Below are 14,617 nucleotides of genomic sequence, written 5' to 3'. Positions count from 1 at the left end.
AAGACAATTATGAAGTAAACCCTTAACCTTCATTTCACCAAGCTAAAGAGCTTCGACTACTTTAACCTTTGTGATAGGCCCTCATAATCTGACTTTTTTATGCTTAATTTTCTAAGAAGGAAAGTCATTTAGTCTTTTTTAAAATTTGAATTTAATATGAATGCTGAGCTGCAGAAGAGGAACAAATCACTCTTCTTGATTTAGCAAGTATATAAATAAGTCCTTAGCTTGATTCATCTTTATGACAATTGATAATCAGAACTAAATTAATATGTAAACGATCTCTTTTAAAGGGATACAGGTTAAGAAAAAAGGCCGACTATAATTTCTTTTTTCCTTTGAATTTATTACTAATTGTACTTTAAAAGTCAGAAATGTAAGTTTAGTTTGAAATTTCATTTCTAAAAAAATGTCTTATTCGTATGTGAATGGACGTCACACCATGTTCATCAATTTTAGTAAAATAATTTTGTAGTAAATCGTGAAAATTATCTTAGTTTATCTGTATCAGTTTGGACAAAATTGGAAATATAAGAAAATATACAATTATATCTACTTTTATGATATCTGGCTCTTAAAAAATAGAAAATTTGGAGATTATTCACAGTACAGAGGATTCATTGATTAAATAGTTATGTGTTTCTGAACTACAAAAGAGGCTTAAGGTAAAGAGATAGGAGCCATGGCCAGTTGGAAATGAATCAGAATTGAAGATAAAATACTTGGGGAAATAGTATGTTAAAACGGGGATATAGCTGATTTATAAAAACTTTTTAGGATCATAACTTGTAAAAATACACATTTGATAACTCGCCTTCCATTGTTTCTAAAATTTTATACCCAGGGTATCCCAAAGCAATTATAGCTTAAACGGTGCTAAAACTTTTGGGATACCTTGTATGGTCTCACTTTTAGTAGTTCCTCACCCCCTAAAAAGTAACTATGCATATGTCCCAGGATTATTTCTTCAAAGCTTTCAGTTCTTCCATTCTTTCTCCTAGTTTCAAATAATCACCACCACTACCTCATGGAGTTCAGTTATGCCTCGTCATTTCCCCCGAGACTACACATTAGCACTTTTACACCTCTCCAGTACACTGTCATGCACTTCTGTGAAATACAGCTTTCTCTGTTGTTATTTTATCTACCTTTTATGCGACAAGGACTAGGATTGTGTCTTATTTAAACTCTGCTCCTCTTCCTGTCCCTAGCATAGCGCTCTACACACCTTATAGGTGTTAGATAAATTTTCTTGATTGATCTTGAAGGGTTAGATCTCATAACCTCTGGTGTCTTGGCTATTTCTTCCTTCAGTCATTCCACTTTGGTGTGTATTCGTGGGATTAGATTGTCATTCACTGAACAGTTATTCAACACCTGCTATGTGCCAGGCACTGTACAAAGTGCTGAGGATGCAGAAAGCGGCAGAAGACAGCCCCTTCCCTCAAGGAGCTCACAATCAAATGGGTAACCAGTTGGTTCTTCATCTTTTGGCTGGTCCCTTTTGATTTCCCATTTTGAAGTTTTGAGAATGGCATGTTCTAAGAAGTCTAACCATTATAGGAATAAGTGCTTGATTCTAAATAAGTTTGCAAACTACTCCTATAGTTGAAAAATGTAAAAACCAGTGCTCTTTTCTTAGATCAGCTTTTCATGTTATCTCTTGAATTCTGTTTGTCAAGTTTACAGAACTATAATATCTGAGTGTCTTTCATCAATTTTCTTGAGTCATTCTTGGTATTTTAGAAAATACATATATAATCTTGACAAAATATAGTCCATAGTCAAACCTTTATAAACAAATTTTGCAACTTTTATATAAAATGAGGGTAATGGGTTTTTTTTTTTTGACTGAAGTATTTTTATGTGTTGAAAGATTTATAAATACATTTTATAAGGTTTTCCCTGTTTATAGCTGTGTTCTCCAGGCAAATGTATGAAAGCTAGAAAATAGAAGAAATAATTTGCAGGGAATTATGCATTTTTATGCAGTCTTTAACACTCAGAAGCTGAGATGTTGAATGCATTTTTTTCTCAATTTGTTGGCACATAGCTCTATTTCACTGAAGTGTATGTAGCCAGGAGATACACTTTCATTTAAAAGTTTGTTTTATATGTTAAAAAATTACATGCATATATTCAAGACTTATTTGTAGAAGTACATGCCTCTAGTCTGTCCCTCTTGTACAGTAATGGTTGGCAGATTAATTTTATAGAAACATTCCCCTTCCTTCATGTTACTTCCTTACTCAGATACTCTACTGGTTCAGTATTCAAGGAAGTCCATAATTGGTGCTCTTTTCATCTTCCTTTAAAAACGAAAAATAAAACGTTTATTAAGCACCTACTGTGTGCTAGGCACTTTGCTATAAAGACTTTACAAATATTACCTCATTCTGTCTTCACAACAATCCTGTGTGGTGGGTCCTATTATTATTCTTATTTTATGTTTGAGGAAACTGAGGCAGACAGGGCTGAAATTGCTTGGCCAGGATCAGATAGCTGATATGTGTTTGAGGTCAAACTTGAACTTGGGTCTCCCTGAGTCCAGGCCAGAGCTTTATCGTCATTGTTCCACCTAGCTGCCTCCTGTATCATATCCCCTCAGGATTCATAAAATATTAGAAAGGAATAGACTTTAGAGTCCAACTCTTTTAATTTCACAGATGAGGCCTAGAGAAATCAAACAACTTGGGGTTCTCCATCTACCTATGGCAGAGCTCAGATCAATAATTATCCTGTCTTGCTTAGCCAACAAAAATGCTCTCGCTCCAGACTGCTTTGTCTTCTCATTGTTTCTGGGTTACTCCTCCTTCATTCCTAATGTAGTTCCTTTATTCATGCTTTTGCATTGTTTTCATTTTGTTTGCACCACTATTTTGAACTTGGAATGTTCCAAGACCCCGTTAAGTTCCGTTATATCCATGAAGCCAAGGATTTCTTTCCCTCTGAGCTAATATATAGTACTCCCTCTTCTGAGTTAAAAAAAAAAACCCTCTGAATTTTCATGTTATCTTTTCAAATATTAGTCTTATGTCTTATCTCCTGTACTAGAATGTAAGCCTCCTTGGGGAGATCAGGGCTGGGGAGGAGACTGATGGGTCATTCTGTGCTCCAACCTTAAGCACATTCCCTTATTGACAGATTATAGTGATAGGATCATAGATATAGAACCAGCAGAGATTCCAGAGCCTATGATAGCTAACATTTACATAGCACTTTAAGGTTTGCAAAGGGCTGGACAGATATCTCCTTTTACCCTTATAGTAACCCTGGAAGGTAGGCACTAAGTTTATTACAGATGAGAAAACTGAGACAGAGTTAAATGACTTGTCACACAGCTGGATTTAAACTCCAGTCTTATTGACTCCAGGTCTACTGCTCAACCTTCTGTACCTCCCTGCTTAAAACTTTTTCATTTTATAGATGCAGATACAAAGCCCCAAAAGGGTTAAATTACTTCTGCAAGGTCAGTAGTATGTGGAAGATGTGATGTTCAAACCCTTGCCCTAAAAATGGCCAGTTCAGGGCTTTTCTCTTGTCCCAGACTTTGTTTTTTCTTTCTCTCATTGTGTCCTGCCCGCTAACTCTGAGGGTGGAGTGGGGATGGTGTAGCCCAGGGTTTTATTCTTCCTGGGTCTTCTTTGGAGCTTTTTGCTCTTTTAGTTGGTGACCTCTCAGCTTCCATGAGTCCATTTATCATCTGCAGGCAGAGGATATGCACATCTATATAACTAGCTTTCCTTTCTCTGTTGAGCTCCAGTTTCACGTTCTGAACCACCTACTAGACATTTTGAGCCAAATGTCCTGTAGGCATCTCAAAGTCATTGTGTTCAAAGCAGAACTTGTCTCTCCTTCCTTAAAGTGCTTTTGTATGGCTGTTTCTGTCAAGGGTACCACCATCCTTCTAGTTATTCTAGTTTGTACTCTTCACTCCTCACTCTCTGCCATCCCACATATCCACTCACTTACCCGTATATACTTGTTTCTCTCCACAACATTTATCTCATTTATCTCCCCTCACTCATTTTTCTCTTGTCAATTAAAGGGCCACCCACCCTCTTTCTGGCCTTAATTCTCTCTCACCTAGACTCTTGAATTAGCCTCCTGTGTGTTCTCTACCTCAGATCTCCATACTCTAATCCACACCATTGCCAAAGTGATCTTCATAAGGGACAAGTCTGATCTATCCCACTGCTCTGCACATTCCAGTGGTTCTCTGTTCCCTCCAAGATCAATCATAAACCCTGTTTGACACTTAGAATTCTTTGTCACCTGCTGAACCCATACCTTGCCCCTCTATTCTTTGCCTTTGCATCAGCTCTCTCATACATGAGATGCAGTCCCTTCTCACCTGCACCTTTTGGGATCCCCATTGACTCATCTCCAAGACTCAGCTCAGGTGCCATCTTCTCCAGGAAACCGTTGCTGATTTCCTCTGTTCTTCTAGCTGCCAGTGACCTCCTGCCCCACACTTCTTGTACTAGTTTTGTACATACTCTGTACATACTGCCAGATGTATGCATTTATCTTCCCCTATAGAATGTCAGGCCCTGGCAGCAGAAGATTGTTTATTTTGTCATTATAACCTTAGGACTTCGCGCAAGGTCTGCCTGGCACAGGGTAGAGGTTTCCCAAATCCTGGGCATGATTTGTATATTTTATAGTGCATTCTGCTTCACCAGGAGTGCAAGTTCTGTCCTCTTTAGGTCTTATTCATCTATGACCTTGGGTTGCCCTTTTAATCTCTCACATACAGTCTAGCATTTACTCTTTTACTAGAGGGCAAGCTACCTTTTGGTGAGGGGTGTTTTTCTATTTTGCCTAGTATATGGTTGGAAATCTAGTAGGGGTTTAGTAAATACTTGTGGATTGATTTTTATCTTGAGTGATATTGGTATCATTACAGTGAAATAAAGTTAGATCAGTTTTATAATGCAGTCATCAATTTCAAACTTGAATACAAATTCTCCTTAAAAGGGAAGTCTCATGTTCAAGTGAGAATTGATTCTCAGTGACTTAATAGAAGGCCCTCTGACTTAATAGCATTTGCTTTCTGATAGGAGATTTCTTTTATATGTTTGATAGGAAACACACAATAAATATTCACAATTAGTAATCCAATTACTGGGGTACACAGTATTTTAATTTCTTAAATTTGAACAAGCTTTGAAAGGATATATCAAAGTATAGCTTTGAAAGTAAGTCAGTTTTTGTAAAACACTTGTCATGAGGTCGTTTTCTGAATGTGAATATGCTTTAAAAATATTGATATCTTTCATTTTTATATCACCTTCATTTCCAAATATATAAATACTCTATCACTTCCTCAGAGAATCATCTCTTGTAATAAAAAACAAAAAAGAGGAAATCAAAAGGAGTTTCAGCAGAACTACGCAATACCCCATCAAGTCTGACAGTTTGTGGGCTATGCCCAATCTCCCTCCTCTGGGCATCTTTTCTCATCTCTTATTTGGGGCCATATTTGGTTATGATGACACAGCACACCATTTTTGTTGTTTTTTCTTTCCCGTGTACATTGTTGTAGTTATTGTGTGCATTTTCCTTATTTTCACTTTTGAGTCTCTTCCCATGCTTCTCTGTTCATTGTTTTATATGGTATGGTAATCTAAAGTTGCTTTTCTTGGTCATCTGGAAAATGTTCTTAATGTTAGGAAAATACATGATGTTGGTATACGAAGGCTAATTGTATTTTGAAGGTAGCTCCGTAGCAGCTTTTAGATAGGAAGTTTCCCATCATATTGCAGTAATAAAGTATGTTTCTAAAGGTGATGACAGTTCACTTAACATTTTTAATAGGTTCTTAACATTTAAAAAAACTAACAAAAGTATTGTGGAGTTAAAGATTGTAGGAGATCTAGGATTAAAATCTTATCAATGGGGAAGCCATTATTAGGATCAGGAATTTTAGAAACTTAATCTAGGGACACTTAAAGAAACACTTAGGGTAATAGGAAGCAGTGTGGCTGGGAGGAAGAGTGCCAGTCTGGGAGTGTGCCAGTTACTGGGCATACAAAGCCAGGCAAAGCCCACGATCACAAAGATCTCTCAGTCTAACGGAGGAGGCACATGCAAATACCTGTGTGCACGCAATATACCTCCTGGTAATCTCAGGGGGAAGGCACCACATTCTGAGCTTTTGGAAGGTTGGGACTGTTTTTGCCTGTCTCTGTAACCTCATTACTTAGCACAGTGCCTGACACATCGTAGTGCCTGTCTCCTAAATGCTCAGCTTGTTAACTTGATTTGACTGGCATTAAAGGGGAACTGAGGAAAAGCATCTCGCAGAAAGTGGAATTTTAGCTGAGATTGGAAGGAAGCCAGGAGTTGAATAGCCAGGAGGGAAGAGAATTCTAGACCTGGGGAGACAGTCAGTTGAAAATAGAGTTGAAAATGAAAATTGGGTGTTGGAGTGTTGTGTGGGAGGAACAGTAGGGAGGCCAGTGTTGCTGGATCATAGAGTACCTGGAGAGGATAAAGTGGAAGAAGACTGCAAAGTTAGTAAGAGGATGGATATGAAGGACTTGAAAAGCCCACAAGAGGATTTCATAGTTGATCATGGAGCCTTTGGGTTTTGTTGAATAGGGGTGGGCCAAGTGACGGGTTCAAAACTGCTTTAAGAAGATCACTTCTGGGTGTTGAGTGGAAGATGGTGGGGAGACAGGGTTTTGGTTATAGTTCACTATGAATTCTCCGTGGGAGACCTTGGACAAATCACTTCTCTTTGGGCTTCAAATCTCCTTTTCTGTAAAAGGACGGGGTTGGACTAGATGAATTTCTAAGGTGCATTCCTTTTTGAAAAGTTAATATTTTTATGATAGCTATATTATCTTCATTTTCATATTTATGGTTTCTGAATTATATTTATCTTTTTGCTTGCTACTATAATTAATCATAGTAATCACCATGAGAGGTAGTGTGGTGTAATGGATAGAGAACCAACTTTGCAGTCAGGGAGACTTAGGTTCTTTCTGATACTTCGATGGCTGGGTGACCTTGGACAAATCACTTACCATCTTAGTGCCCCAGGCAGTTCTCTAAGACTGCAAATGCCTGAGGCACTGATTAGATGCAGATGGTTGCTCATCTGCCTGGGACCTCCCCATGCTGAAGAAATCACAAATATAGACCCAAACAAAGTTTAAAGTCATAGTAAACAACAAATAAAATATAGGACACTATAACAGTAATACCCAGCATTTATATAGTGCTTTAAGATTTGCAAAGAGCTTTACAAATATCTCATTTCACCCTCACAACAATCCTGGGAGTTAGGTGCTATTATTATCATCCTCATTTTACAGATCAGGAAACCGAGGCAGACTGATTAAGTGACTTGCTCGGGGTTACATAGCTAACAAGTGTTACAAGTGGGATTTTAACTCAGTTCTTCCTGACTGTCCAATGCTGTATCTATCCACTGTGCTTTCAACCTGCTTCACATATAGTTTGGAAACTGAGGTCTTTGAGCCCTTGTTTGGTAAAAAACCAGGAATCATGAAATGAGGAGGGTAAACTGAATTTGTCGTACTTTCAGTTCTTTACCATGGATGAGTATGTATGCATTTCAGAGTTTGTTTTTGAAGGAATGAGAGGTGGGTGGAGAGGTGTACTTGTGGAAAGTTTTTATTTTGGGGGAAAAACCCCATAATCATACAGCCAGTCAGCAAGCATTTATTAAGTGTCTACTGTATGCCAGGCACTGGGACGTGCTGAGCATGTGAATCAAGGCGAAAATAGTCCCTGTCTTTTAGGAGCTCAGAATCTCATGGGGGAGACAGTATGCAAACAGCTATGTATAAAGAAATTGTAGGCAAAGTCTGGTAGAGAGAGAGATAGATAGAGAGAGAGAGAGAGAGAGACAGAGACAGAGACAGAGACAGACAGACCAGCCCCACATGCACTGCCTGCCGCTGAGCGGAGCTTCTCAGCCGACCCCTCGTTACACTGCCTGGTTCCCCTGGCTGTCTGTGGATGCTGCCCCACACCTTCTCATTTCTGCTGCCGTATTCACACCAAGATCTTTTCGGGCTGGGGTCTTTTCATTTGTGCTGAACAGAACGTAACCACGAACCTTCCTATGTGTGTTGTCTCCTCTAGTTAGAACAAGAGCTCCATGAGAGCAGGAAAGGCCTTTATTTTCTGTTTGTATCCCTGGGGCTTAGCATGATGTTTGACACAAAGTGGTTAATAAATGTGTTTCCATTTCTACTAACCTTACTTTAACTTGATAATTCACAAACAGTACATTAACAACATACACAGATCTTTTGATGTGCTTGAAAACAGAAACACTAATAAAGTACAATCAACGTGTACTTTTTGTTTAGTGAAATGCAGTTTTCGCTGCTGTATAAATGTAAAATGCTTTTAGTGATTCAAATGGAAATCTGTTTATACTTGCCATCGCAATGCCCTTTGACTTGACATTTTTGCTTTTAGGTTCTGAGTTTACTCATAACAGTTAGTTTTTCAAAAGTCAAGATCAAAGCTTTTACCTGATGGTCATTTTGTAATGCATTAGAAAAATATGAAAGAAGCTGCCTGCTTTGGTTTCTTTAACTCTCTCCTTCTATCTCCTCTTTTATTTCTCTTGAAACTTTAATTTTAGATTTTTCTTATTCAAATCAGTTACAGTATAATGGAGAGTGAGCCAGCCTTGGAGCCAGGAGGACTTGGATTCGAGCCCTGCCTCTGACACAAACTGGTCCTATAACCCTGGGCAGCACTTGACCTCTTGGGGCTCTCTGGACAACACTCACAAGACTCTAAGGTGTGGAGAAGGTTTTGTCCTGCATTGGTAGAGGAAGTTCCCTCTCTTGGGAATTTCCTATGCCAATAAAATCACAAGTCTGGTCCTTCTCCCTGGCCTATCCGAGACATAGGAAATACTAGTTTTGGAAGTACTTCACTTGAAATTAAAACGACAGGATTTCTATCATGATTCACACTTCTCCGAAATTGCCTTGTGTTTGGTTTGTTGTCTATTGATTGGACAAAGTGAACCAAGTGATATACTGATTCTTAGCAAATTGAGTTAATCAGAAATATATTTGTAAAATATTCTTTGGTATCAGAAAATGATTTCTAATTTTATTTGCATGGGCATATCTTCTGATGCAGATCTCTTGCCCCTTTATTCCTTAGTAGGTGATTTTCCTTAGTTTTGTGGGCAAAATAATTCATCGTCTGGTGGCCATCTGTTGATGAACCTTTCTGAGCTTAGCTCAGTTGGTTGTCTGATATCAGATATACAACCCGTTTCCAGATCTGTACTTGAAGCCTTTCCAGCATGACTGGATCTGCCAAAATCTGTGTCCTCCTGGCACACAGAGCCCTGGCTTATCTGCGCTGCAATGAGACATCGGAGCAGAACCTTAGAGGAGGATGATAGAGCTTAGGGAAGCTTTCCAAGCATCTATGCATAAAAGAATTTCCATGAAACAGTTATTTTTTTCATCTCTTGGGGCTAATTGGGATGTAAGTAAAACCTATGTTTAGGTTGGATAATTCATGAGTAAACTCACCTAGTCTTGTAGTTTTCATTCTTCGTGCAGTTAAGGAGAATGTTTTATGATGAGTTTGAACCTGAGACCTGCTTGAACATTTCCTCTTAGTTGAACTAGTTACTAGTTTTGAAGTAAAGTTAGGCAACCACTGCTTGTGGGGTTTGAATTTTCTCATCCAGAGAATAGCCGTAAAAGATTGTATTTTTATTCTAAGTGACTGACTTATCAATAAATATGATACATAGTTTATATGCTGTTGTTCAGTTGTTTTCAGTTGTCCCATTTGTCACCCCGTTTTGGGGTTTTCTTAGCAAAGATACTAGAGTGGTTTGCCATTTCTTTCTCCAGCTCATTTGATGATTGAGGAAACTGAGGCAAACAGGAATAAGTGACTTGCCCAGGGTCACACAGCTGTAAGTGTTGAAGGCCTGATTTGAATTTGGGAAGTTGAGTCTTCCTGACACCAGGTCTGGTACACTATCTACTGTGCTATTTAGCGGCTCTGTGGGTATGTGTACGTGTGTGTGTGTGTGTGTGTGTGTGTATACATAGATATACACACGTGTATATATATATACATATATATGTACACGTATATAACTTAGATATGAGTAAGTGTTATTTCAGTACTTCAGCAATGGTTGGTTTTTGTGGGTCCCCGTTCCTCTCCCTGAAGCAGCTAGGTGGTGCAGTGGATAGAGTGCTGAGTCTGGAATGTAGAAGACTCCTCTTCCTGAATTCAAATCCAGCCTCAAACACTTACTGGCTGTGTGATCCTGCGCAAGTCATTTAGCCCTGCTTGCCTCAGTTTCCCCATCTGTAAAATGAGCTGGAGAAAGAGATGGCAAACCTACTCCAGAATATTTGCCAAGAAAGCCCCATAGGAGGTCATGGAGAGTCAGACACGACTAAATGACTGAACAGCCAAGCAACAACAAATCCCTCTCCCTTAGCCCCTTCCCCCTTATCCAAGTCACAGAGCCTACTGCCATTATTATGACTTGGTAAACAGTCTCAAGAGCTGCTGTGGCTGGATAGACTCCTCACCCTGGTAGGAGCCTCTTCATTTTTGCCTTTTGTGCTCCTCTGACAGTTGGCATACAGTTCGTTACCACCTGGCCTGCGTGCCAGTCCCTTCTGGCTTGGTAGGGCCTAGTCTGCAAAAACCCAGATCACCTTCATGATGTGGCACTGAAGTGGGACTTCAGTGGAGGAATATTATTATAATTCCCATTTATATAGTGCTTTTAAAAAATCGTTTGCCCATATATATGTGTATGTATTGTATGTCACATTGTTCGTGTGTGTATGTATGTATATATAGTGAAGTAATCATACTTTGAGGTTTATGAAGGGCTTTCCATGTATGATTATCTCGTTTGATTCTCACAATAGTCCTGTGAAGTAGGTTGTGATAGGAAGCACCAAGTGTCTCCCAGGGCTCCTCCCTCCCCTCACTTGCTTCTCCCATCTCCCCACCATGGGTTAGGCTAGGTTTTATCTGATAGCCTACAAAGTACAAAGCTATCTCAGGGCATGATTAATGGGGAAAGAATAAGTTGTAACTCTCTTGAAGCAGCTTTCTCACAACTTCTGGCTTAGTTGATGTGGCTTCTTGGTCATCTGTGGGCATAGAAGTCTTATTTTTGTTGGGTAGGGTCCCAGACCAGGAAAGATATTCTATCCTGTCCTGTTGAACAGGCTGTTTCCATATGGAGACCAGGGGGGACCACATCTGCTCAAGCTAAATGCCAGAGTGCTCTTAAGAATACCTTTTCTTGTGTGGCTAAGTAGACCTCCTTTTGTTAACTGCTGAATGAGCCATGAAGACCTTTGTTCATTCTCAAAGCAACATCAAACTTGAACTACTAGTGGTCTCCTGGCTCTACTCGTGCCACTGCTGTTTTTTCCAGATAAAACAGTAAATGGTGATCCGGATCCTTTTACTAACTTCTTCCTAATTTAAATTAGGGCCTGGGTTCTTCTAGGTCTCTCATTTTAAACAAAATTAAATAAAACTTTCTTTAGACAATAGCTATATAATAGGTACTATGGGAGACATCAGATGCACAAAGTGAAATCAAAGACAGCCCTTGACCTAAAGCAGTGTAGAGTCTTCTGGGGGAGGTAGGCTCAGGGGCCTCAAAGAAATTGGGGCATTGTAAACATAAAGTTCGCCTGGAAAGTAGCTCTTAGTTGGCATTTATCAACTAAAATCACTCTTTAACTTTGACTCAGTAGGCATTTTAGTGCAGTCTTATCAAGCATGCTGCAGCATGCTGCAGGGCACCTACAAAGTTTGCTTAGCTAAAAAGGTGATTTCTGTTTTTAAAAAATAAAATAAACAAATCACTTTTCTACAGACTATTTTGTGGGGATTTTTTTTTTTTTAATAATGTCTTTAGCTGTTTGTAGAACAACTCCTTATTCGTAGGCTGCAGATGGGTTGAAAGGTATATATAGTAAGCATCATCTATCTTTGGAACAAAGCAGAGCTAAGCTGGTGGAAAATGTGGGCTAGTACACATTTTTATGGGCTGGTGTGAGTATTTTTAAAAATCATTTTCGAGACTTTTAAGGCACCTACTATCTATAATCTTATTGTCTAGAGGAAATTGATGCTTTTTTTTTCTAATTTATATATCAATCAGTAAAATAGCTTTGTATTTGATGCCTAAGGTTATAATCAATCTAAAAGTCAATTATCAGCAAATGCTTCTTACTTACCTACCATGGACCAAGCTGGGTACTAAGTGCTGGGGATGGAAAGACCAAAGGAAATAGTCTTTGCCTGGGGAAGCATAAATTACACAGATAGTATAAATGCAAAATAATTTCATTTTTGGTGGGGGAATGTACAGTTCAGATGCTTCATCTGAAATGAATTATAGTTTTTTCCCTTCAGTAACAAATATTTTACTGAAATCAGAAACTTCACTAGGCTTACATCACTGATTTCTTGCCTCTTGTTACAAATACACTGAAATAGACTAAATAATGTTCCTTCTAAAATAGTGTCTATGTTGCTTTTGATGGGGTATTGATTCCTTCTATGGTGTTCAAAATTGCTTGCATGCCTCCCAGCAATGAATACATGTGTGACAGCTTCACTGTGAGATGAGCACTCCAGAGCAATGAAATGCTAGTTTACTTTTCAGTAGCTATGCAAAACAAAAAGTCATGTTTTTAGAAATGTAGCTTCAAGGCACTAACATACTTGTATCCAATGCATGAAATTCTTCAAGTTATTTTAACAAAATCTAATCTCAGAAAAAATCTGTTTGACTTTTATAGAGTTTGTTCCTTTATTGATTGCTCTAAGCTACTAGATCTCCTTTTAGACCATTCAGTAAAATGTATTTTGACATTTGTCTATATTTTAATGTATAAGTTCTTTTGGACGCACATTCTAACTGAATAAACTCAAATGTGAAATATTTCTGAACAAAGAATCTATGTGAGATAGAACCTAAACTTGGAAAGTTAGAAGGAGGAAGAAAGTGGATTTTATTTCAAGTATGAATTTAGACTGTCTTTTTAAAAGTTATCATGTTCTTTATATGTGTCTAATAAAACTGAACTCTGAAATAAAAAAAATTAGTTGACTTACGTTTAATCTTCAAATGACAATTAAAGATTATTTTTCATTAACAATGTTACTTTATGGTTGATTTTCTAATGAAATAAGTAGTTGAAATTTTTAATAATAAATATTTCATTTTCTATTATTATTGCTGTTGTCAAGTTAGTTATATATTTGCTGTTGATTTGGCACATTCTGAAATTTTTGATCTTTCTAGTTAGTATTGTTAAGAAATGAAAGTTTATTAATGTGACATTAATAAATTTATAAATTTTTTGATGAAGTATAACCTATTAGAAATTTTTCTTTGTAGATAATTTTTAAAGTTTTATTAATGCTGTATAATTCCAAGGGAATTGAAAAATCATTTTACTTGAGAAACATCTTTTTCCTTCATGCATTGAAAGTTGAGTATGAGATCACTGATCTTAATTGATATAGTTAAAATTTATTTTATCATTTATCACTTTATTGTTGACTTCTGGAACATTGTTGTGCTAAATGTTTCAATAATGGGGACTTTATGCAGCTCCTTCAAACAAAACAGATTAGAAAATAAAATCCTCTGTTTTGGAACCCATTCCATGAGGAGAAGAAAAGACCTACCATGCTTTGGCCAAATTTGATTTCTGACATATTGGCAGTGTCTGAAAGATCAGACACTGCCATTTACACAGAAGGGTATGGTGGAAGTGGGGAGAGAAGGGTTCCTCTGAAAGGTTAGCCCTTTTCAGTCATTTCAAAGTAAAGATGTTTTGGATAAAAACGTGATAAAGCAGGTAAATAATAGCAAGAATTTCACCAACGTCAAGTGATTGAAATTAAATTTTATACCTAAAATGGCTCTACACAAAAATAGGCAAAATGTACTGTATTCAATCAGAATGGATTCTTTTCAAGAGACTTGATTTTAAATTCATAAAGATGTTAGTTTTACTTACTGTAGCTCCTTTGTTTTGCAGAGATCATGATGCAGACGTCCTTTTGGATTTCTTTTTAATAATGTGTGACCCTTCACCTTTGATCCCTTGACCTGCATTACCTTGGTAACCATTTCATTTTTTAATTTAATTTCATTTTTTAATTTTGGTGTACAAGCTGTAACATTTCATCTCTCTTAAAATGTAACACTATTTGACTTCCCCCAAATAGAAATGTCCCTTTTGAGCTATAAATTTATAGAATGCTGTCTTCATTTTCTGTATTAAAATTCATTTCAATTTTAAAAATAAAGTATAATCTGTGTTTTCATCCTTTTCAAATTTAAGTTTAACAGAGTGCATGTTCCCTATAAGCACACTTCCTTTTCTCTCCATGTTTTAGTAAGCTAAACTAACTTGGCATTCAAAAAACAAGCAAGCAAACCCCCCAGCCTCACCTGCCTCCTCCAGGTGGACTTCTCAATGAGGTTTAGCTTACTTTCTTTGTAATGGTAGCAGTAATAATTTATCCCTTTAGCTGCCACTTGTTGCATTCTTATGTTACATTTTTTGAGTTTCAGATA

At 37.6% G+C, this 14,617-nt stretch overlaps 1 protein-coding gene across 3 annotated transcripts in view; it reads left to right on the top strand.

Moving 5' to 3' along the window:
• The window catches only part of LOC118838122 (calmodulin-binding transcription activator 1-like), a 113,545-nt gene that overhangs the window by 82,143 nt on the left and 16,785 nt on the right, over nt 1-14,617 (top strand). For all 3 annotated transcript variants that reach the window (XR_005009588.1, XR_005009589.1, XM_036745335.1), the window contains one exon: nt 14,076-14,159. Coding sequence is in view for 1 of the 3 variants with exons in the window: in XM_036745335.1 (XP_036601230.1) it covers nt 14,076-14,084 (9 nt within the window). In the remaining 2 variants the exon portion in view is untranslated. The remainder of the gene's footprint in view (nt 1-14,075; nt 14,160-14,617) is intronic.

Source organism: Trichosurus vulpecula, chromosome 2, assembly GCF_011100635.1.
Source record: "Trichosurus vulpecula isolate mTriVul1 chromosome 2, mTriVul1.pri, whole genome shotgun sequence".
Lineage (NCBI taxonomy): Eukaryota > Metazoa > Chordata > Mammalia > Diprotodontia > Phalangeridae > Trichosurus > Trichosurus vulpecula.
This window is presented reverse-complemented; position numbering and strand designations above follow the sequence as displayed.